Below are 25401 nucleotides of genomic sequence, written 5' to 3' on the forward strand. Positions count from 1 at the left end.
CCCCTCTCCCCCATGTCCCAGAGTTTACGGAACCAACTGATCATCGATGGGGGTGGGGGTAATCTTTCTATCCAGCCTTTAGCAATAATTACCATCCATGCGGCTGTTAATGCCGTTGTCAAGGCTCTTTTCTGGGTTTTCAAAATTATATATGTAGCGCCGGTCTCAACCATCCCTCCTAGGATCTCCGCTAAAGTAAGGGGTAAAACTTCGGGGACTATTTCCTGTACATTTTTCATAATCTCCTCCCAGAACCTTTTATTTTAGGGCATCCCCACCAGATATGCAGCCAATCCCCTACTCCCTTACATCCCCTCCAGCATTCCTCTGATGAAGTTCTGAACATCTTGTATAATTTGCTGGGCGACTAGTGCCACTGGATAATCATTTTATACCATGCCTCTCGGAGTTGTAGGGACCTGGTCAGTTTTGGTATGTTCCTCCACAATTGTTCCGAATGTTCTGGGGTTATTTCTCCGCCCAGTAGGCCCTCCCATGCCAATTGGTACGGCCATCGTGTCGGGGATGGGCATTCTTCTAATAATCTATATATATCCCCCACTAAGTATTTGTCCCCACAATGAAAAGTGATGTATGCCTGAAATTTCGTCAGTGGCCTAATTGCGGCTTGGTAAGTCTCCTTCTGTCTCAGCCAGTGTCTCAATTGCGTATATTAGAACCTATACCCACCCCACCTGTATTTTGCAATATACAAATTATATTACTTCCCCCTCCCATAACATGCCTCTGATCTTTATGCATCCTTTTTCCTTCCACCTTTTAAATGATCCCTTTACCATACCCAGGGTGAAGTTGGGATTGTCAAACATTTGACGGGGGTGGGAGGCTTGAGAGTGGAGAAGGTTAAGGTATTAGGAGCATTTGGCTGAGTTGAGGCAAGAGTCAAAGAGGGAGCGATATGAGAAATAGGTTGATTGGTTAGTCAGAGAAGGGGATTTGAGCCAGTGTCGTTGAAGGCGACAGAGAAGACGACACATGGACAGAAGGTGAGAGGATAGCCAGGGTTGGGAAGGCTGGTGGAGATAGCGTAGGATAGTGAGGAGAGGGCATCGTTGGCAGGGAGGGAGGAGAAGTCAGAGAGAGGGGGAAGGGAAGAAGAGCAGGAGTTGAAGAAGAGTGAAGGGCTGAAGTTTCAGAGGTCGCAGTGAGAGAAGGAGGGAGAAGGGACATTCGCAAGATCCGAACCTCCCTCACCTTCCACGCTTCTAAACTCTTAATCTCCTCTCTCATCTTCTCCCGTCTCTTCTACTGCTCTTCTCTCCTCTTCGGATTTCCTGGCTCTCATCTGACCCCCTCAAATCCATCTACCACTCCTCTATCCGTACTCTCAGTCTACTGGGCCCTTGCGACTATTTCCTCCTCGCTCTCTCAACTTGGCTGGCTTACCTTCCCCTCCCAACTTAAATTCCAATTCCTCTGCCTGGTCTTCAAATGACTCCAGGACCTTGCTCCCCCCTATCACTCTTCTCTTCTCTCATTCTACACTCCCTCTCGTCCTCTCCACTCTGCTGAGCTCTTCTTGCTCACTGTACCCCTGTTCACCATGTGCAGCCTCTCGCTTCTATTCCTTTCAGCTCTTGGCCCCCCTACACGGGAACTCCTTACCTCTCTCTATCCGCTCTATTCCCACCTACACCTCCTTCTGCACCTCCTTGAAAGCCCTTCTTCTCCTCCACTTGACCCTCTACCAACTCTCCCCTCCATCTCTCTGTCCCTCATACCTTCCCCTCCCCTCCCTTCTCACATCCACCTGACCTTATTTCACATATCTGACTTTATTGCTCCTCTTCCTTTCTACCTCCTCTCCCTTCACTCACCTCCACTCCCAAAGAAACTGTTCTACATATTAAATCGTTGTTTGTATCATGATTGTTAACCTGCTTCTACCATTTTTGTACCTGTTATATTGTAAAGCGCTTTGGCTTAAAGCGCTATATAAACTAAATAAACATAAACATACTGTTGACGAAGTACCCACGCTCACAGCTAGACTTTACCTACCAAGCGCTAGACACCGCACCCATCATCCAGAGCCTGTCTCGATACACCACCATGGCCACATTCCACAGAGTTACTTGCCACGGCCTCCTTCCTTCCTCTATTCCAAACCATCAATCCGACTAATTTCCTACCACCTATCCAACCATTTAACAAAAGCATCTTAACTGACGACTCCCCTGCGAGGTCTGTAGCCAGTCCCCTGCTCAACCCTCTTGAATGGATACAGCCTCGCTGCACCTCCCACGCCTCTCATCCCGTTGCCAGTACATACGAGAAACCTGAGACTAGGTTCTCGCTTCCCCAACCACAAAGCTACTCCAAGGATGAGCAACCGATCTACAGCAGCACCTAAACCCAAGCCTAAACCTAAACCTCCACAACCGCCCAACCCTTCGATCCCCACTAAACCTCTTCCACCAACAAGCACCACCCCCCCTATAACCTGAGCCCAGGAGAAATTATTTCTACTCCTCTACCAACGACCATCACAGGAGCACTTATCAACGTTCGGTCACTAGTAGCCCACGCCACCGAGATTGCCGACTTCATCATAGCCTAAAACTTGGACTTCCTGGCCATTACAGAAACTTGGCTCCACCAGGCGGCAGGCCCAGCACTCTCACTAGCCTTGCCAGAGGGATATACTATCATCAGGGCGGACAGAAACCTAGGCAACGGAGGAGGAGTGGCCTTCATAACAAAAACCCACCTTGGACTTAGAGCTACCGCCCTCACCAGCATACCATCCGCAGAACTCCTGTCAGTCAAACTTGCACTCTCACCCACCAAAACCATACTGATGCATCTCATCTACCACCCCCCAGTCCCAACCTCATCATTTGAGGACGACATTACCAACCTCCTCCCCACCAACACCAAACTGGGATCCCAAACCATCCTCCTGGGAGACCTCAACCTAGGCTTGAAGGACCCCAAAGACCTTAGCTGTGGAAAACTCTATCACCCAATTGGTTTTCAATCACAGAAACCTTGCACACCAAAGGTCAAACATTGGACTGGGTGTCCGACCTCAACTGTTCCATCACAATTCTCAGACCACCACTTCATCTCATTATCCAGGGAACCTCCTCCCCCCCCTCAGCACCACCATCGCCCCCCCGCACCCTATCCAGAAATTGCCGGAACATCTCTATCAATAGTCTTCGACCACTCATCAACAACATCCTGGAGACTTCCAAGTTTAGGAACCTGGAATCCAATAAATTGGTCGACCTATACAATGCCACACTCAAATCAGCATTAGACACTTCTGCACCTCTCAAACTAAGGAACGCTAAACCAATCTCCCATCTCAACAAGTGGTTCACACTAGAACTAAAAATCCTCAGGAATTTCAAAAGGTCAGCGGAAACCACTTGGCGTAAATCACCCACCAGCCATAACACAATCCTGTTCACCGCAGCAGCGGCAACCTATAAAGCGGCTATCTTATCTACCAAAAAAGAATCCTACAATACCAGAATCCACAATGCCTAATCTAGCTCTAAAGAGCTCTTTAGTTTCATAAAGGAGCTTGAATCACCAGCACCTCCTTCCCAAGACGGCACTAAGGATGCGGCCTGGTGCACAAAAATTCAGCAAGCGTTACCAGACAAAATCACCTTGCTACAAAGCAAGATGGAATCTAAAAAGACCAACCTATCAAGCTGCCATCGCTCTAGACTTGCACTAGAGAAATGCCAGCCACAATGTACAACTTTTAAGTTCTCGCAAGTAACACCCAGGGAAGTGGAAGACATCAGAAAAAGTCTGAAACCTTCTCATTGTCATGGTGACATATGTCCAGCGTCCATTATTAAGGAAGGAGCTAAAGAGTTAGCCCCTTTCATCACCACTTTGATAAATACTTATTTCAATTCCAATCAAGTCCCTAACAATCTCAAGGAAGATTGGGTTATGCCACTCCTAAAGAAACCCAACCTAGACCCAAACATTCCTACAAACGACTGGGTCCATTACTACCGTCCCCTTCCTCTTAAAAATCCTGAACCGAGTTGCATATCTGCAAATTCAGAAGCATTTAGAGGAACATAATCTATTAGGCCTCAGGCAATCTGGCTTCAGGCCAAGGCACGGGAATGAGACAGCTCTATTAGACTTGAAGATCCAAATGGACGAGGCGAAGGACAAAGGCAAGCTAGCGATCCTCCTACTCCTAGACTTGTCAGCGGCCTTCGACCTTGTCGACCACCAAATTCTAACCAGGCATCTCACCTCAGCAGCAGCCTTCTCTTTCAATGCATCTGACTGGGTCAACTTCTTTCTCTCCAACAGGACCACCAGAGTCTTTTCTCCTACAGCCTCAGCAGACCCAAGCCCCACACTCTGTGGAGTCCCTCAAGGCTCATGTGTGTCGCCCACGCTTTATAACATACTTACAAAGCTCCTATTCAATCGCCTGGATAACTTGGGCGTCAGCTACACCAACTACGCAGATGACACCCAAGCCCTAATCCCCCTCACAGGTTGCTATGATCAAGACTATAAACTACTGAATGATATATAACTAGAAATCCAGGCTTGGATGGCCATAAACCACTTATACCTTAACAACGATAAGACTGAGTTCCTGATTGTCGGCACCCAAGCATGCCTTAACAAACTCGACCACAGATATAAATCTTTCGACATTGACGGTGACGTGATCAAGGTCTCCAAGGAAATAAAAACGCTGGGGGTCTATCTCGACTCTACACTGTCCCTCAAGAGACAAGTCAGCTCCATAGCAGCCTCCACAGCCTATATCAATAAATTAATCTATAGTTGCAAATCCCACCTATCTACCAGTAGTTGCCGAACGCTAGCCAGAGCCTTCGCATTGTCAAAAATTGACTATTGTAACACACTCTTTCGAGGCTCTTCTGAACACAACCTAAACAGGCTTCAGGTCCTTCAAAACAACTCTTTGAGAGCAGCACATAACCTACCAAGATCGAACCATATCTCAACTCTCAGACGAAATGTCAATTGGCTGCCAATCCGTGACAGAATCACGCGTCTCACCCTGGTAATCACTTACAAGTGCCTTGCGAACTCAGCTCCTAAATACTTGTCCGACAAAATCTGTAAGCACCAATCCTCTCGCACTACCAGATCTGCCTTATCTCATTGCCTAGCAGTACCAAGGTTTAACCTAAAAACTGCAGGAGGAGTCAGCTTCCCAGTCCAAGCAGCCAAACGCTGGAATTCCATTCCCCTTACCCACAGAATAGGACCCTCCCTCCCATCGTTTAAATCAGGACTCAAAAACTGGCTGAACAACAAGCCTAGCCAATGAGGCACCCCTTAACTGTCCCTGACCACCACCCCGAATCTGCTCACCATGACTGACTGACTGCACTTGTGTTTATGCCTTGTTGCAAATCCTTTTCTTGGGCCTGACTTGTGCTTATGCTTTGTTGTAAATCCTTCTCGTGAGCTTGACCTACCTGTAACCATTGGTCACCCTTACTGCTATTGTATCATATTTTTAATCCATGTAAGTAACCCCTAAAGTTTTTCCAATGCCCAGTTACTTCAGGGTTCGGTGCGCGATATAAATAATAAACAAATACAAATATTTATTTTCAAGCCGGACAACCCTTGCTGTTATTTGAGGGTGGAGACCAGCGCGGGGATAGACCTCTATGCATCTACTAGAGTTATTAGCATGTCGTCTGCATAAGCAGCCGTTTTGTGCGTTTCCCCCACGTATGGGACCCCCTTGATGGACTAGTTCTGCCCAATTGCTGCTAACAGGGGTTCTAACGATACAGCATATAGATGTGGAGATAAGGGGCATCCCTGTCTCATCCCCTGTTCTACCCGTATTGCTTCAGAGATTTGATTATTTACTTCCAAGCGGAACAGAGAATTACTATACCTTGCCATAACCATTTGCATATATTTGGACCCAAAGCCCATTAGATCAATTGTCAAACAGGTACGGCCACTCCACCCTATTAAAAGCTTTCTCAGAATCCAACGAGACTAGGGTGGTCGGTATCTGCTTCATTTCTAAATTAGATGGATCACTCTTCTGATGTTGTCCCAGGTTTGCCTCCCTTTTATGAACCCTGATTGATCTTGCCCGATGACGCCCGGGAGAACCTCTTTTATTCTATCAGCTAATATCCCAGTATAGAGTTTGACGTCCGTATTCAATAATGCGATAGGTCTGTAGGACCCGCAATTAGTGGGGTCATTGTTCGGTTTCCCGAATAGGACCACTTTCGCTTCCGTCATGGAGCCTGTCACCCTACCCCCATCTCTAAATGTGTTAAAAAATGTGGTCAGGACCCCTATAACCTCTTTACAAAAGACCTTATAAAAGCACCCAGTAAAACCATCTGGCCCTGGTGCTTTGTTGCTTGGCATAATTTTAATCACTCTTTCCACCTCTTCCTCAATAATTTCCCTGTCTAACCCATCCCTTTCTTCTGCCGTAATTTTGGGCAATTCTATCCCTTCCAGAAATACCTGTATCTTTTGTGTTTCTGGGTTCCCCGTTGAGTAAAGCTCCTTATAGTATGCTGTGAAGGCCTGTGTTATCCCACCTGATTCTGTTATTAGCTCACCATCTGCTAGTTTTATTCCCTCTACATGCCGTTTACCCTTCTGTTGCTTCGGGAGCCTGGCTAGCATTTTATCCGCCTTATTGGCGGCCACATAATATCGTTGTTTAAGCCATAATAGGGCGCTCTCCGCCTTTGCAGTGTTCAATAATCGCAGTTGCCTCTGTGCTTCCTTAACTTTATGATAGTTCTCCTTAGTCTTCCGGCCCGCTAGAAGATGTTGTGCCTGTGTCAGCGCCTCCTCCAGATCTTTCTCTAACCTATCTCTTTCTTTGCGCCTTTGGGCTTTTAATGAAATGAGCTCCCCCCTCAATACCGCCTTAAAGGCGTCCCAAACACTCCTCAGCGGGACTCCATTTGTAGTATTCAGTTCAAAATATTCTATTATTTTGCCCTCACTGTTTCTCGTAGCACAGGATATCTCAGGAGGTCTCCTGGGAACCTCCACGACCATAAGGTATTGCATAACTTGAGTTCCCCAAGTTGTATCCTCATTGGTGCATGATCAGATACGGAGATCTGGCCTAGTTCTATGTCTATTAATGTGTCGGGTATTCGGGGGTCCCATTCTGGAGTATGTGCAATGCACATGTGAGAAGAATGTGTACCCAGTCTCCTGTCCCTTTCCATAGGTCCTTTAACACCATACCTTCCATTCTATCCCGCAACGCCACTGAGGGGTGTATGCCCCTATGCATGTTCCATCCACTTCCATCAACCTCCGGGTCCCATATCGTAGTGAAGTCTCCCGTGATTAGGATTTCCCCTATGGCGAAAATATCCAGTTTCCTCATGACCTGATTCAGAAAGGGGACTTGTCCTGTGTTTGGGGAATATATAGTGGCAATGGTAATAACTATTTTCCCTATCTGCACCTGCACAAAAATCTCCCATTCCGGTCTACGAGTGTGTTAGTTATTTGTGCGCCCAGTGTATTCTTGAATCCCACCATTACCCCTGCTGTCTTGTTACGGGCATTTGCCTGGTACAATTATGTGTAGTTCTGTATCTTTATCTTATGCCTGTCCTCTTTTCAAACATGCGTTTCCTGTAGTAGGCAATATCTGCATTATATCTCTTTATCTGCGTTAAAACCTTCTTCCATTTTACCGGGGTGTTCAGGCCCCGTACATTATGAGAGAAAATCTGCATGGCCTTGCCATTAGTCTTATATCCTACTCCTCTCCTAGTCCCTGTGTTCCTGGTGTGAGCTTCCTGTTTCGTTAGTGTGCCTCCAAGAATATGGATTCCCATCGCCCCCCCCCCGCCTCCCACTCTACATCTACATCTATCCCCCCACGCTCTGTCCCTCTCCCCCTTCCAGGTCTGACTCGCGATCCAAAGATACTTCCCACTTTGTGGGCACCGACTCATGTTTCGCCCGGACCCCAAGGTTAATCTAACCTTTTCGATTCCAAGTGGTGCCTCATCTCCTCCCGACCGGCCCTCCATTTTGAAGGTTCAGTTATGTTAAAGATGGGGGTGCACTGTCGTGCACCTTTTCCCTTCCTCTGGGGGTTTCTGCCCCGTCTGTCCATTGTACCACTCGTAGACCCCTGATAGTGTAGGAGGATCTCTGCTTCATTTCAAGGGTCTTGCGCCTTTCAGTTTCTCTCCCCTTTTCCCCTGTGCCGTAGACCATTCCCCAGGCATTGGTCCGCGCCATTGTGTGTCGCCGAATCTTTCCTCTGCAACCTCGACCTCTGCTTCTAGTCCAAGGACGGCCATTCCTTCCTCACATGATGTCACTCTCTGCTGTCTCCCTTCCCAAGGGAAATGTAGCCGACGGGGAATGTCCATTTAAAGGGGACTTTTTTTTCTTGCAGTTTCCTTGTCACTGGACCCATCACTCTCCTCTCCTGCAAGGTCGATGTCGCCAAGTCCTGGAATAGGCTTACCTCTGAACCATTTACTGTTATTGACTCTTGTCCTCTCGCGGCCCTCAGTATTTTCTCTTTCTCCTCGTAGGAGGCCAGGGCTGCCAATACGTCTCTGGGCCTATTTCCTTCTCCACTCCTCTTCGGGCCCACTCTGTGCACCCTGTCTATCCGGATCTCCTCCGAGGTACTATCCACCAGCTGGGTGGCAAAGCATTGTTGGATGGTAGATTTCAACTTCCTGTCTGGGGTCGCATCCGCCAAGCCTTTAATCCCAATGTTAGAAGGGCTTGATCAGTTTTCTAAATCTTCCACTTGTATTTCGAGGTTTTGTGTGGCGGAGGCAATCTGTTCAAGAAGTTCTGAGTTCTGGCGCACCTACTTTTCTAATTTGGACAGGCCTTGTTCTGCCACATCCACCCTGCTCCCCAAAGAGTTATCTCTAATTTTTTTCAGGGAACCCTTCAGTTCCTTCTTCAAACTTCCAATCTGTTATTGAAAGGAAGCTGTGATTCCTCCATGTCGAGCAAGCACTTTTGTAGGTCTTCTTTGTTTAAGGCCATTGCCTCGGTCCCCTGTGTGTCTTCCTCGTCCTAATCTGCCCGACAGGGGTCTTCTTGTACCGTCTCTGCTAGAGCCTTTTGCCAGTATCTTTCCAGTTGACTTTTCTTGAGGCTTTTCTTGGAAAGCAGCTGACTGGGGCTATGTTTCCCCTTTCGACCTGGCATCTGCAAGTAGGAGTGTGCCTCAAGACATGTGTTCCCTTCTGGCACACCTGGTGCTTCCTTCACTGCTACTTTTAGGTATTTTCCCAACTATCTCCCCGGTCGACCACTCACTGTTTCTTGTCGTGGCTTGGCCTCCAAATCTCATGTTGTTGCCCCCAGAGTGCAATCTCCTCCTGGCCCTGCTTCCAGCATGTCTACTCTTTCTTGAGGGTATAACAGGCCTTTTATCTGCTTCCTGTTCCTTTCCTTTCTCCCTTTATCAATCTTGTTGCCTCAATCTGACCTGCGGGGCCTCTCCTCTCACTTCGCTGCATAAGAGTGTGGCTGCTCTCAGGTTCCTTGCTGTTTAGCCCTTACGCTGTCTTCTTCTATGTTATCCCCCTGTTTCGTTTATTGCTTCTTCGTCCTCGTTATAAATCCATAAGTGGGGGCAGTGCAGTCTGGATTCCTACCATAGCATTCTGTTGTTCACCATATCCGGGGCTCCGATTGCTTGCCTCTGCCTGGGGGCTCTTTTACACACTCCTCTGCTGCGCCGCGAGTTACGGATGCGGCTTGTCCCGTACTCTTTCTGCTCTGCCTGCCTTGATGTGCGCCACGTGTCATGGATGCGGCTTGCCCCGTGCTCCTTCCAACTCTGCCCGCCTGGATGAGGCCCCACGGGTCAGTGCAGACGTCTTAGCCCTGTCTGCCCCCCTGGCGTCCACATCTCTGCCGGGGATCCTCCGCACCTTTCAGGCTTTCTATCTGGGCATCACCGCCGGCGGAGCTACTCCTCTCCCTCTCTTCTCCGCGTCGAGTTTCCGCTCAGCTTCCTCCCTGCTCCGTACTCACGGGCCCAGCGGTTTCCTCCATCTACCTTTCTGCAGCGATCCGCTCGCCACGCTGACTTTCTCCGGTCTTCCCTCCTCCTCCGGAGCACCCGCCAGCCATTACAGCGCCACACTGTTCCTGCCCAGTCTCACACAGGAACATTGATCACCACGGTCCCCTCGTTTCGGGCTTCTCCGCTCTGCTAAATGCTGTGGACGCGCTTTCTGCTTCTACTGCATATTTCGTTCTCCTTCCCACTCCGATTGTCTAGGGTTTGCAGGGTGTCCTTTCCAGCTTCATAGTCCACCTTACTGGGGTCTGGTTGGGAGCTCTCAGGAGTGCATCTTCACTCCTCGGCAGCCATCTTAGATTCCCTTTTATATGTTTTACAAAGTGGCTGGAGGAGACATTCAATTATGTGGGGACCGGAGGGCCTGGGGGCAGCTACTTACATTTTTAAGGCTTTCAGTCATGACTTTCTTGTAGTGGTGCTGTCAATACTAAACTCAGATCGTATTTTAAATTGGGATGTCGGCTGTGTTTTAGGCTATGCTTTTAACATTTTATTTGATTGTGTTTATGTGTGATTTTATGCTGGCTTTGTGGATCACAATGATCAGAAAAAATAAACTAATCAATCTCCATTTCTCAATTCTAGATTGATGGTTTGTTCTAACACTTCATTCAGAGTCGGAAATCTACTCTGCAGCAACTGGACCATAAAGATGTTGCAGATTTGGCTGTGCTGTTACTATGAGCCTTGTCTGAATTACACAAGACTTTCCAGTCCTCTACAGGGCTCACACTTTTGCATTACTTACAGTTTATGTGAAAATGTTTAAACTTGTTATTGGCGGAAACCCTTTGACATATGAGATATGTTTGGCGAAGACTCAGAACAACAGTGGGAAAAAGATTTTAACATCCTGATAGGAGAATTGGTGACACATCCATCTGCCAAGTCCAGAACAAGCTCTATTATGATCAAACTGCTAGGTTATGGTTATTCCATGGACGGGGTCCAGTTAGGGTCCTCGTGCCAACTGCAGATAAACTACCTGCTTGATTATATGGACCTTATGACATCACAAAGTTCTTGGGAAATTTGAACTGAAAGAAACTGTGTACACAACAGCACAAACCCACTAAAAAGAAAGACATGGAGGATTAGGGTTGAGGCAAGACTTTGGTTTAAAACGCTACCATCAAAAACAATGAAATAAGATTCCAGGCACCTTTTCCCTAATCAATAGCCCCCAAGAAGATGTATAGATGGTCACTATAGAAGGAGGATTTAGAAGATATTAATTAAGGCACAGAAATTGAGAAGATTTCTTTCAGTGACAGTTGGGCAGAAAGAACAGTTAGGACAGAACAGGAATATGAATCGAGACCGCAAAAGGAAAATAAGCTGTCAAAAGGGAGAGAAGCCATGCCCAATACAGAAACCTAAATCTAACATCAGTTGGAAGAATCTAGCTTTACAGCAGATATGAAGATCCGAAATTATATCAATGCTAGGCCATAGCCTACAGGGTTAAGAATGCCATAGGCAAACCGTGGATTTGTGGGGAGGGCTGTTTGCAGAGTGCATTGGTATTTCCAAAAACATGTGAGTGGAGACTACTGCTTTCCAGCTCCCAATGTCCCGGGCCACTCTTTCCTACCACCTTTGTATTATTCACTTTCCCCTAGTGCTGCTGCCAAGCCTCTGCTTTCCGGCTGATTGGGTATCGAACACGGTTCTGCTATGCAGGAGCCAGTTCTGAAAATACCTGCAGTAGACAAAAGAAGCAGCAATTAAATAAACAATGCTATATTTAAAACCATTGGTGCCTCACCTATCTAGTTATTCTGACTTGCTTTCATAATGCAGGTAGAAGGTAGGGACAAAATAGTGATCTTTAGCATATTGAACATGCAGCTATAATGAACAATAAGAAACAAATCTACAGGAAAAACCAAATGGCAGCCACTGAAATGTTTTGATTTAGTACATCCCACAGATACCAGGATAAAGAACAACTCACAACCAAGCGAGAAACAATAATATTACAGCACAGAGCCCTAACGCACCCCAGTGAGACAACTTGACACCCACTCAACATAGGTCCTACCAGAATGAACAAAAGAACAAATACTCAACAAGGAACAAACCTGCAAAAAACCACAAACTCTATTAACTCCAATTATCTTGGGACACCATGCCATACCGGAATAACCCATCTAGCATCACAGCCATCAGACAGCCTGACATCCACCGAACAGGAGAATATCCCCTGTAAGAACACAATGAAAAGACTAATAACTGGGAACAAACTTGCAGGAATACTCAAAAGGAATTCATCCCAACACCTTTGGATCAGCACACCACTTAATCACCGCCCATTAAAAATAATCTAATTAAGCAACATTCTTTGAATCATGACCCGAAACTAGAACAAAGGCAAAAAGCTAAACCCTCTGTCAAATTGTTCTCCATCACCAAGACCAAAGAAAAAAATGCAAGCAGGTCAAAACTAACTTGGTACTTGGGGCCCTCGACCATTCACTGGTGGTCAACGGGTTTCGTTCCACAACTGCAATGACGACGAGAAGGTTTGTAGGCTTTCTGCCCCTGCCGTGCCACCAAAGCTTTATGATTGCAAAGAGGCCTAGGGACAACTGCATGTGCCCTCTTGGTAAGCCACTGCGCATCCCCTCTGGGTCTCCTATGCCACCCTTTCCCACCCTATGCCACCCTTTCCCTTGTTGAGGGTTTTGGCACGTCGTCGTGGCTTCCTGCCATCGGAGGCATTCTGTTCGGGTTCTCCGGCGTCTTGCCTTCCCCTGCGTCTGTGCGATGGCGTTCCTGGCTGCCTTCTGCGTGCCTTCCTCCTCTCAACACTGCTGTGCTCCGGCCTGCTCCTGCAGATGTGCCCATCATCAGATGCGGGGGACTGCCAGCGTCCTTGGAGCTCTCTCCCTTTGTATCAGCAACGCAGGTTTGCATCTTCCGCGTTGACTGCACAGCACATCTGCCGTCTTCCACGGCTGCCAGAGACACAATATTTAGTCCATTGTCGATTTGTATACAATGTTGCCAGCAGTGTCTGGGCCCACTGTATCAGTCCTTCATCTCTTTCACAGGTTCCATCTTTGTTGCTTTGTGGGGCCAACTCGTCCCAGTATTCAGATTACCTATGTTTCTGTTATTCTTCTTCATCTCAGTACTGTGATGAATCCGGTGGAGTCATCACTGATTTCCTGGTGGTGACCTACTCCATGTGGACAGGGGACGGCAGCCGCCACCTGATCCTGACACTAGGAGTGGCTATGAGGGAGGATCACATGGGAGGAGACTACCTCCGGGGAGATGCCATGACTTCATCGACTGAAACATGGTATTCCCCCCATTTCCCCTTGAAAATAACCCTCCCATATCTAAAACCATCATGGCCTATTCTCGAACATCTACTCTGTATCCTATGAAGAATAGGGAAAACCTTTTCACCAAACTTACAGACCAACCTTCCAACTTTGGTCTGCCTTGTAAAACTTATGAAACCCCCTTTTCCAGTTCCATCTATCATACATCCAGAACTGACTTGCCATTGAAAACCTTTGAACATGTTTCTCCAAGATTTTTGAGTCAATTGACAACCATGGACTTCCTTTCCCAGAATTCTCAAAATACTGGGACAAGGAAGAGGGATCGAGCAATGCAGAGAGAAGGAGGCCACAAGCCCAGCAAGCACGCTAGTTGTTGCTCGCATACACCTGTGTCCGGGAAATGTAAACAGCAGAGAGTCGAGGTCTGCTGATGCAGGTACTGGCGGGAGAGAGCGGCATCTCTCTGTGAGGAACGCAGGACAGAAAGATTGGACCTGGCTTGTTGGAGCCAGGCAGCTCACCAACAAAGAAGAAAGACGCTTTTGCACCAGGACATGCTGTGGGAACTCCAGGAGCCGGTGAGAGACTCCTGGGCGGATGCAGGTGGCAGAAGGCAGCGCTTCACTTACCGGAACGAAGCAGAAATGTCAAGTGGAAGCCACAAAAGACAGGAGAAGGAAGCAAAAGCGGTCGTGAGAAGGAAGCAGCCAGAAACCCTTCACCAGCTGACCGCAAAAGAATCCAGGAACACCAACACGAGGCAGTGAATGCACCCAGAGGCTGCAGGGATATCGGGGGCGTACATGCAACCACGCTGAAGGCAAATAATTGTGAACAACATAAATGAGCAACAAAGAAAAAGGGGGAATGAAACTACAAACAAACCCTTCACAAATATGTGAATGTATACAGTGCAAGTACATGGGAAACCTGGATTGGATAATATATCAGGAGGATACATTATCCAACAAAATGTATATGCAACTCTGGGAGAGGACAAACATCCTGTATGAATAGAAGTCCTGGCAGGAGAGTATAGCAGGCAATCACAAGTGTATGAGAACAAGAAGCCCTGGCAGCAGAGTACACCAGGTAGTTACAAGTGTGTGAGAATAAGAAGTCCTGTCAGGAGAGTATACCAAGCAATTACAAGTGTGTGAACAAGAAACCCTGGCAAGAGAGTATACCAGGCAATTAAAGGATTGTGTTGATTAGATTCAAAGAAGTCCTGAGAAGAAGCATCAGGAATGAGAAATGGGATTGTGTTAACCAAGAGAGAAGGAGCAACACTACTTGGCAGAAAAGTATACTAGCTGTGCTGAAAGAGACAAGATTACAAAGCCAGACAGTTTTGCGTGCAGATGGTGGTGTTGGTCAAGAAAGGCCCAAAGTATTATTTGTAAAACCCCAGAGAGTAAAAAAGAAATGAAGGGAAGGGAACTACCCTCTGGAGCAAGGTCCTTTATCCTTGAAGAATGTTTTGTGTTGGAGTCATTTATTCTTTCTTTAGGAACACTTTTCCAAACAATCCAAGGTTAAAGACATTTCCATGTTCACTTTAGAGGTAGTGTGAGGGTCAGAAAAGAACTTTGGAGACAGGACAGTTTTGTTTGGACATTCTGACACAGACAGATTCTTAGTTTTGGTTTAGGTAGGAAAATTCCTCTTAGAGGAGCAGGATCGGATAGGAATGTTCCCAACCCCTTTTATTTTCAATAAAAGTCTTTAACCAAAATAATGGTTAACTTGTGTCTAAGTTTCATTCCTGACTCCTCAGAGTACTTTCAAAAACCGTGAGGTACTCTGCCTTAAAACGGTACATCGGTCTACTGTCTACAAAGAGGTTAGTAGAGGAAGGAGAGGCTAGAGTATGTGGGGGTGTGCGATGCCTCCCTGGCATCATGGTAAAAGGCTCCCCCTTGGGGAGAAGTGGCGACATCTACTGAATAGTCATACTACCAAGAAAAAACACCCACACAGACACTTGTTGCTCCTGATGCTACCAACACTTAAGCACAACATCTTGTCTTTTTTCTTTACTCCACAAACCACCTCCCTTTATTAATTTCAGATCCACGCGAGTGCCTCGAGACCATTAAAAAGGAAGCAGTGTGTGGTACAAATAACCATAACATAAAATATGACAATGCTTTTTTAAATGCAAATGACCTGCTACTTGATTTTCACATTTAGAATTATGGACTGTTCCTAAAGCAGCAAGACCAATCAATTGTCACAATGTGTTATTTCAAGGCGTGTCATAGTAAATACATGTTGCAAGGGAAATGTGCTTTCTACTAAATAAGATCAAAATGAGTTGTAGGAAAATCACCAGCCATTTGAGGATTTACTGTGAACGTTGGCTCCCATGCTGATCAACTGCTCCACTTGACTTGAGAAACCCCGGCCTGCTGCAACCATAAGCGGAGTTGCACTGGTTTCACTGTGTCTGTAGTCAACTAAAACACAAACGAGAGACCATTTTATACAGCTCATGGACAGCAACATTTATTTACATTTATTTAATGTTAAACAATTTTAAAGAAGAGCTGCTTTGTTGTTGGCTCATTTTGGGGCACATGTAAGTTCGGATAAAAGACTATTACAGTAATCAAAAAACAAGAAGTTGAACCATTTTTTATTTTTTATCACCGTCTACATTTTACGGATATTCTTTCTTCACCATTTTAAGAACAATAACATCTAGTATTACCATAACCTGCTTTATGATATGTTTGTGTTCAATTCAAGATCTGATTCAAAATAATCATGTTTAATCTGCATAAAGCACCTATTTTCAAGGGATGCTAATTTATCAGCATTGAAAGTAGCAACCCAGGGATAAGCAGCTCTAGCCCAAAGGTTCACACAATTTGTGCCCTACGTGAGGGGTAGGTCACTACTGAGGTTGATTACCAAAAGATCCAGCTTGGATAAAAATAATCAAATAATTATTGAAATTTATTGGACTTGCTGGCCAATCTCTCTGTAGAGGAAATCTGTTACCTCAAACTTCTCTACAGATGCCTATTCAGACATTTGATAAATGAGATCAGAGATTTTATGGATTCCTATATACACTTCAGAAGCAGGGGAGCATAGGACTGAAACACTCAAGAAAACACATATAATAACCTTCAGATTATTAGAATCATACTAATCTACATCCATCATCACTCTCCTTTTGTTTTCAGGGTAAATGTAAACATATTTGCAAAGCATACCTTAACAATACCTCCTATTTGAACAAGCAATACAGTATACACAGCTACACATTCAGACCATACAAAAAGATTGTAGAGGGAGACTAACAAACACTACCGAGTTGTTTTTTTTGCAATACTTTATATGAATTTTACAATTCAACACAAACCAAAAAAGTACAGAGGTTGGGGACACAAATTTCAGAAATTTTGTATGGATTATCTGTAACTCCTGTTCTCCAGCATAGGTCTGTCAGGGATTCACATGCTCATGAATATTCAATGTTGTCTGGCTGGGAATCCTCAGTAAACATTAAAAGCAGTTTTGCTTTAGCCTAAAAACTGCTCGTCTCTCCTATAACCAATCACTGTCCTGCGGGCGGTACTGCCCCCATCCAATGATAGTCCTCTCCCTAAGCTCCACCCCCGGTGGCCATCTTCATATTTGGTAGAGCATGTAAAGTGGCAGTATGAACCAAGAAGAGCCACAGAGGGGAAGGAGGGAGGGTTTGCATGTGAATCCATGTCAGACCCATGCTAAAGAACTGTCAGGAATCGGCCCGGGATCTGCAGGAGTCTAAATAGGCTAGCGCCGTCCCCGCCGTCTCAGAGAAAACAGGGTCAGGCTACATTGCATCAGCGGTCACGATCCACTCGGTTACCTCGTATTAGAGGCTTAATTCACGGCCATAAGAACTTGGTACAACCTCGTCCTTCAGGGTTCTTGCATTGGAGGTTACCATGGAGATTAGGGCAGCGACGTCGACCCGCGCCACGGCTGCCACACGTTCAGGTCATGTGATCGCAACTAGATAAACTCTAGCCTGCAGTAAACTCGTTGATTCTGATTTTGAATTTGGAGTCTGCTACGTGCCTTGTGAATACCCTTGTTTCCCTGTTCCTTGAACCCTTGTTTTCCTGTCTTGCCCTGCTACCTTGCACTCTGAGTTTCTCTTGTCGGTGCAATTCCCCCTCACCTTTTGCCTACCTGCTCCTTTCATCTTTCCAGCCTTCCCGCGGAACTAACCCCGTTCTGCCCCACTGCTAAATTGTTGCCGAACCGGACCACGCCCAGGATTTGCCTTTGTCTCACGTTTTGTCTTCTGAACTTTTCTCAGCTACCGACCTGGACTGCCTTATGGATTGCCACTGCCACTCAACTTGATCAACCTGGTTTATACTCACGCGTGGACTGCATAGGATTACCTCCGGCTTCTGGGGATCCACCTAACCAGTGCTCCTCATCAAGACTGCCGGTACACTACTCCTCTCCGTTCCCCGGTACGGACTAGAGACTGCCGTGGTACCATCAGGGGCAGAGGTAGGAGCGTCCTCGTTTCGTCGGGGATTGTACTGCCGACCCTTAGGCGTACGCGTGCCGGCGGGAATAGTCCCACACCCCTGTACCTGGCGGTCTTACTGGAGCATTGGTTGCCTATGGAATTCTTTTTACCAGTCCCATGGTAAGAGTGTCTGTCCTATTTCATGTTTCTGTTTTTTGATGTCCCTTGTGTAAGCATTAAGGATTCTTGTTTTTCTTATATATTGTAACAGCTATTTCTGCTCCTTGTAACGTCAGCATAAAAAGCATTACTGTTTTCAACTGGAATACGGTCACACACGAGGGAGTCTCCTGCCACGCGCGTTTGGGTCCATTCTTCCAAATAATTGATCCCTGGTGCTGGTTTATTTTATATCCAGACACAGGGTTACATTGTAGGGTAGAATTCTTCTTCTACACTACGAGGGCAACCTAAGAAGGCAATCTTGACAAGAACAGAGTTACAGGTAAGTAACTTGTTCCTTCTCCAGCATGGGGTCTGGCATGGATTCACATGCTCATGAATACGATTACACAGCAGTACATATACACAACCACGGGAGGTGGCAAGGCTCAACAGCTATCTTCAAGAGAAAGAATCTGTCCCTTTAAGAAAAAACCTCCAGTTGACTGCAACAAGATGGCCGAAAATAGAGGCCATGCAGAACAAGAAGGAACGAGAGAGGTGCGTACGCCAGCAGTGGAGGCTCGCTGGAAACGCAACACCTGAAGGAGTACCCTTACTCAAATTCCTATTGGGTAGGTAGGGATTGAAGTTGGTTTTGGAAAGTTATTTTGTTGGGTTTAGTTGTGTATTTCAGCTGTCATTTCTACAGATGATACTAAAGCAATGTGTTAATTCATCAGGATAGTGTCTTGAGCCTTGCTGTAACAATTTAATTTTTTTGTCATTCTACAAAGAAACAAAACGCAGATTTGAAAAGAAACAAAAGTATCTGCTTCTGTGAGCATCTTTTCGAAAAAGTCTTTGCATAATTTGCATTCCTCAGACATACAAGTGGGGATGCCAAATTAAATAAAGGCTCTGTGAAGGTGCATAGAGATCATATTCTTTTACAGGTAGAACGATCCTTGAACATTTATTTCTTTTCCCTGGGATCCCCCAGATCTACCTTCTCACTCAGACATTGTAGGCTGGGCTGCACACTTTTCTTTCAGAGAGCAAATTACGCCTTCCAGCAAACACTTTTAACTGTGCAATACTACATATGTATTCTCTTTGTTTTCTTAAATATTTACAAGGGTGAAAGCCAAAGCTCAAAAGCACATCGCTATTGATGGGCCCAATTACCTGCTTCAGTAAGGCATCTATGTGGCCTTTAAAGCAAGCAACTAAATTATAAGTTTGGCCAAAGAAAGTATCATCTCTATTTAAACAAACCTTGAAAAAAAATACTTTTAGTTGATGTATAAGCAATTTATACGGATTGAGATCATATGCTCAAACTCAGAAAGTTCTGCCACCCATTTTTTAGCATGTAACAAAACCCAAATGAATAAAATAAATAGGTACTCTCATCATGGCCAGTTGTTGTTGTCATACACTCTGGAAGTAACATCATTTGTCAGCTATTGGAATGGTGTGTTCTGGTGTGCGCACCCTATTCCAGGTTTATCTACACCAGAGTATTCGCACTAGTTCAATGTTTGTTCTAAAAACACCAGGTACTCACAACCATTGTCAGGTTATTGCTATCAAATCCCTGGTAAATGCAGCATGGCTATCCAGTTCTCTGGTACTCGCAGCTGTGAAGAATATACAAAATTAACAAAGCTGTATTAGATTTAATCATGTCCAGTTAGCAAAGCTGTGCCAGATTCTATTCCGTTATGTCCTTTTAGCAAAAAAGTGATAGGATCACATATGCACAGTAGGTATAGTTTGGTTTCATGCTTTTCATGTTATGGGGTGTGGTTTGAGAGGAAGAGAAAAGGTAACCACTGCATAATGTATTTGAATTAACATAGTAGGGAAGTTGTCAGAGTGCCACCCAATCGGGTACATAATTATTTTCTTCTATTAATCAAAATTCACATGTAGCCAATACTATTTGAAGTCCTTTGATGTTCAGGCATTTAACTTAGCAAAACATGTAAAAACAGTTGTTTTGTCTCCTTGATGATGCCTGAGGTTGAGATGGCATTCCTCCTGCTTATTTAAGCAAGATCAATGTCGTCTAAGGCACAGTCCCTTCTCCTTACATGTTCCTGATGTTCTCTGCCCATAAGAAAGCAAAGGGGGGAGCTGAGGGGCTGGGTGAAGTAATGCACTTCCGCGAACAGCATGTTCAAAAGGAAAAGTATTTATTATCTTCTTAGGTGCATTAAATGTATTGCCCCACCAGCACATGGACCACCATCCACTCCCAGTCCCCCAACCACTCTCGCTTGCACTCCGCATTCTCCCCTCTCCACATTCTCATCCCTCATTCCAATTCCAACCTGTGGTGCAAGCATACTACACACCTCCCCCTTCATCGATATGCGACAACATTCTTGAAACGGTCAGGCCGTCTTACCAACCTCACAGGACGTTGGTCGGCAGACCCTGCTGATCCTGTGGCTGCCCTTCCTTTAAACTCGTAATCTTCTATGAACCACCCTACCATACTTATTATTGCCCCACAAAAGGATATTTGCTTATTGTTCAGGCACAGCAATTCCTTTCCTGGGAATAATCGATCAAAGACTGCTTTTGGGAGTAGAGTGTACTTCGCACCTGAATCAATCATCATCTCAACAAGTTGTGCATTGAACCCTGCTATGTCCTTAGGCCCATCAAGTTCTTCTTCTTCGTCACCCACCACAAATACTGCCTCTTCAGCATACTCGTGCATTTCAACAATGATATTGATTTTATGTGACCAGCAAGATTTCGTCAACTCGCCCTTGCATTTGAGTTTGATGCATATGACCTCCAGTGCTGGGCAAGTGTGACTATTTGCAAAGTGACCCACGGGGTCACACCTGTAACACCTTTTTATGCAAGGGCATTGTAATTATCCACGGCAAATGTTTATTGAGCTGGTTTCCTGATCTTGCCTTGACAGCACCAGTGGTTTTTCCATTCTCGGAAACTGAACCTACCATTTAATTTGTCTTGCCACTCTTAACTTCCACTGAGCTATGCTGCAAGACTTTCTTTTCTAGTGTCTCAACACATTTTCTTCACCATACGCAGCACTTCTTCTAAAGGAGGATCTCCCTTCGACCAGAGTTGCTCCCTAATCTTACTGTCCCTGCGCTCGAGCATGAATAGGTCTCTCAGCCTTTCATCAGTCTGCTGCCCAAAGTTGCATGTTTTTGCTCAGCCACTAAGAGACGTGATAAATTCTGTAAGGAAGGAAGGGGCGAATTAGCGCCCCCCATGTATTCTACACAAAATGAACCACTTGCTCTTGCATTAGTGGGGGGCGCCTCCTCCGCCCTTTTGCTGCCATGAGGAATAAGACTTGGGCTGGAGCAGAGGTGGGGCTATTGCCAGACACACTTGGACTCTATTTTGTGTGCCCTCGACTCCATCTTTGGATTAGGCCGCAATTCAGCATCTACAAAGCCTCCTCTACTCTCTGCAGCGCTGCGCCCAACGAGCTCTAACCGCCCCAACCTTTTCTGCGCAGCCCAAGTCCCTTTCTCACGGATGCGCTGAAGCTAGCTGCTACAATTAAAACTATGTATCATATCACTCTTCCTCGGAGATCATTGTCCTGTGTGTGAACCAGCTCGAACCATGCCTTGTAGCTCATCCATCTCCACAAACCTGCTCCTGCACCCCTCACCCTTGCTGTTGGAAAATGACTGCTAGTGTAACCCTGTGCACTCCTAAGGTATTCTCTTGATGTAACAGAAGTGTGCCCCCCACTGTGCTGAGCACCCCTGAGTGCCCCCAATAAACCCAGACCCCTGTCACGATATATCCTGCATTAAACTAACATGTGCCACTCTACTCCCCGCCTCGCCCTGATGTGCCAGACCAGCCCAGTCTCCAAGTTATCATGGAAGACAAGACCCCTGCACCCCTCACCTTATGAATGACCCAATGTACGACAATATAATCATGTGTGTGTAATTTACAGACCTATAAGACTTGTTCAAAGGTATATTGATGTTCATAGTTTATTGTGTGTTTAGAATAAGTATATAGATTAGTTAGTGAGGTCCAGTCACCTCTCCGACCTGGCCTAACCTTCACCTTGCACGGACCGGCCCAGCTGCATCACCTGATGTCCAACCTCCTGCCAAGTCATCTGCCAGTCATGTGGAGCCGGCCCATAAAGAACTATATGTGCACCTCCCTTCTAACCAATGATATTGTAATTTACTAACAGTATAGAAATTATCACTGATGACGTTGTAACCGTTTAAAAGTAAGTTGTATTTGTATTGTTTGCCAGAGCTCTCTCGAGGCAGCAGAGTTCTCTGGATGCTGAATTTTATATACATTTTTGACAACTCACAATCATCTCTCGTGGTCTCATTCCCTACTGGGGTGTGTCTTTATTCTGAATTTCTTTTTTATAGTGGGGAGTGAGTACTTTCACTTGGTGACCCCCGCGACGTGATCGACGGTGCACCTAGAGAAACCTATGTGCCGTGCGGCGAGATCCGTGACGCGCCCCAGCAAAACCATCGCCTCCTGCGGCTGACCAGTGTGCGCACAAAAGAAGAGGTTCCAAGGGTCCCCGCATTGCGAATACCCGACTGCTCGCCAAGGCGGGTCACAGCTTGGTTGGGGTGCGGCCCGATTGTGGATAGACTGTGAACGGAGGCTCTCGGATCATCCCGGACACGTGAGTACTGGTTGCGAGAATCTCAAAGAAGGGAAATATAATTGGTGTAAGGATTGCAATAAGAACATAGTGGAGAGTCCAATTTTGGGTCTAGGGACTGTGTGAGTGTAACTGATAGGGTTTTTCTTCTCTTTTCATTATATAGCCATTAGGTTGTGAATACAGAGGTAACGGAATAAGGGAGAAGTACAGGAACCTAGCTCCGAAGGGGGATAGAAGGCGGCGTCATGTAGCATTGTCTCGACCAGTGCAGGAAATAAGTGGAGATAAAAAACGTAGAAGTCTCATATATTGAGTACACTCGGGAGACATTAGTACATTTTGTAAATTATTTTTCTGATAAGCATAACTCTCTTAGAAGACAGCCCGCAGGGGCTCAGGGAAGGAGGGCAAGAAGAGTGAATGGGAGCACAGAATACGGATAAATGTGACTAGGATAGGGGAGAGTATACTTATCATCAAAGCAAAATATATGTTATATGTTAATTGTCGTTACAGTCAAATTTGTTGGTTCGTTCAAAGAGTAGATGTAAGTTTGTCGTCCATGAAAGAAGTACTGAAAGTGTGTTCTTTGTCGTTCATATAGAAACAAAGAAAGTGTAAGTAACAAGGGTTTGTGGTACTATATAGTGAATGTTGAACTATTGCCAGAGTAAACAGAGGAATTTTTCAGGTAGTATTTGTGACACACTATATACACACACACGAGTAAGCAAAAAGGTAAACAGGAGAGCCATGGGGGGAGAGACACCTTTGGCCCATATCTGCCAACACCTCCCCATGTACAGTGAGAAAATACAAAAATATCATGAGCAGTGGCTCACGGAAATAAAGGGAGAGGGATCATCCCAAGTGTGGCCAGAAGGAGGATCATTTCACAAAAGAGTGTTAGATCTTGTGACAACCCACCTGCTAGCAAAATATTGGGGAAAAGCAGCTCCAAAATAGGCACGAGATATTAGACCTTTGGAGGATGTTTGAAGATGCATCCCCTGGTAATGATGTAATAAAAGAGGTATTGCAGGAAGCAGCAGCAGCCCCAACAGGGGAGGGGTAACAACAGAAGAAAAAGTGATAAAAACGGGGGACAATGACCTCACTAGACTACACCCACTACTAACTAGGCCTGCTGCAGGGGAGAGCGATCCATCTTATTTGCCAGAACCTAGTGCCCCTCCAACCTCCGCAGCCACAGCCCCTCCCCTTATGACCCTAGAGGGCTGTACAGGCCAACGAGTGCGCCTCCAGTAAACATAGTGCGCCTCACTGGGGATTTAGAATGACAACTGGCCTCAACACAGATGGAGTTAACACGATTGCGAGCATTATGTGACTGAGGATAAATGCTACCTGGGGGAGGGGAAGCACCATCAAGTGCAACGGGAGGGCCAACACCTTCGCGGTTGCTACAGGGGAACATACCTACAGGCCCGAACATGAATGGAAGTCAGGAGAGTTTTTTCATCCACCTAAATGATACCCCCATAAAAATTGTGCGAGCAGAACGAGGAGGAAGCAAAGCAGGGGAGGAACAAGGAAGTGGGGACTCAGACAAGGAGATAGATGAAGTGTGGAGTGATTTAGACGAGTACGAAGAGGGGGCGGCAGCAGCAGGATTGTCCCTACCACTACGAGAGGACCCAGAGGATGGGGTAGTGAAGGAAAGATGGCAGGGAAAGTTGAGGAGCAGGCTGGGAAACATGTCACTGGGCAAAGCCAATGGAGTAAAGGGAAGTAGGAAGGGAAGCAAAGTACGAATGCAAATGCCTCTCGGAGCAGGGAGACCCCATTACATACCATGGCCACAGATAGACAAAAATAACTTGTTGAAGGTACTCCCCCCCCCCCCCCCCACTTTCGGGAGGGGCATGGAAGTGGCTACATGCATTTGAAAAGAATACAGCAGCCTTTAGCCATAGGAGATGTAAAAAGTGTATTAGTGTCTGCAGTGGGAGATCAAGCAGACGTTGTGTGGGTGAAGGCAGGTTTTCCTGGAGTACCAATAAATTGTGACTGCCATGACGGGTCAGCCTTTAACAATGTGAAAAGTGTGGGAAGCACTGCGGAGAAGCTTCCCTGACACGCCAGATTTACACTTGGTAATGCAATGTACCATGGGTGAGGAGGAGGAGGTTGCGCAATTCATTCTTCGGGTTCAGGACTTGTGGAGATCAGAAACGGGCACGGCATGGTATCAATCCACATCCCTTTTTTACTTTATCATCAAAAGAGGCCTCCCAAAGGAGGTACAGAAGGCCTTGGATAAAATAGCTGGGATAGAAGCCAAAGGCTGGCCTGAAATTCAGAGTATTATAGTACATCATTGTAGGAGGATCAAAGAAAGAGAGAAGGAAATAGCACAGAGAAGGTTGGCTGACGAGGCGAAACCCGTACAAAATAAGTTGGTGAAGGTCGGGGCGTGGCTTGGCAGCCATGGACTAGGCTGCTCTCCCTGTGAGTTCCTGGATCCGGACAAGCGCATGCATTTGAACCAAAAATTCCGACAAGAAAAGATGACCACAACGCTATGGATATATACGGACTCCAACAAACGTTGCCGCATGCTGATTGAACGGATACATCAAAAGTTACAGAACTTTGATGCTACTGGCGAGTGCTGCGGAGCAGGTAGCAAAATGGCGGCGAGACGCGGACAAAGGAACCCCTGGGAGTGAGGACC

At 46.1% G+C, this 25401-nt stretch overlaps 1 protein-coding gene across 4 annotated transcripts in view; it reads right to left on the reverse strand.

The window, feature by feature from the left end:
* The window catches only part of YTHDC2 (YTH N6-methyladenosine RNA binding protein C2), a 2707399-nt gene that overhangs the window by 1445048 nt on the left and 1236950 nt on the right, over positions 1-25401 (reverse strand). For all 4 annotated transcript variants that reach the window (XM_069625524.1, XM_069625523.1, XM_069625522.1 and 1 more), the window contains exon 12: positions 15719-15845. In XM_069625524.1, coding sequence (XP_069481625.1) covers positions 15719-15845 — 127 coding nt within the window. The remainder of the gene's footprint in view (positions 1-15718; positions 15846-25401) is intronic.

The sequence above is a fragment of the Ambystoma mexicanum genome, chromosome 6p (assembly GCF_040938575.1).
Source record: "Ambystoma mexicanum isolate Mex_15411 chromosome 6p, UKY_AmexF1_1, whole genome shotgun sequence".
Taxonomy (NCBI): Eukaryota; Metazoa; Chordata; class Amphibia; order Caudata; family Ambystomatidae; genus Ambystoma; species Ambystoma mexicanum.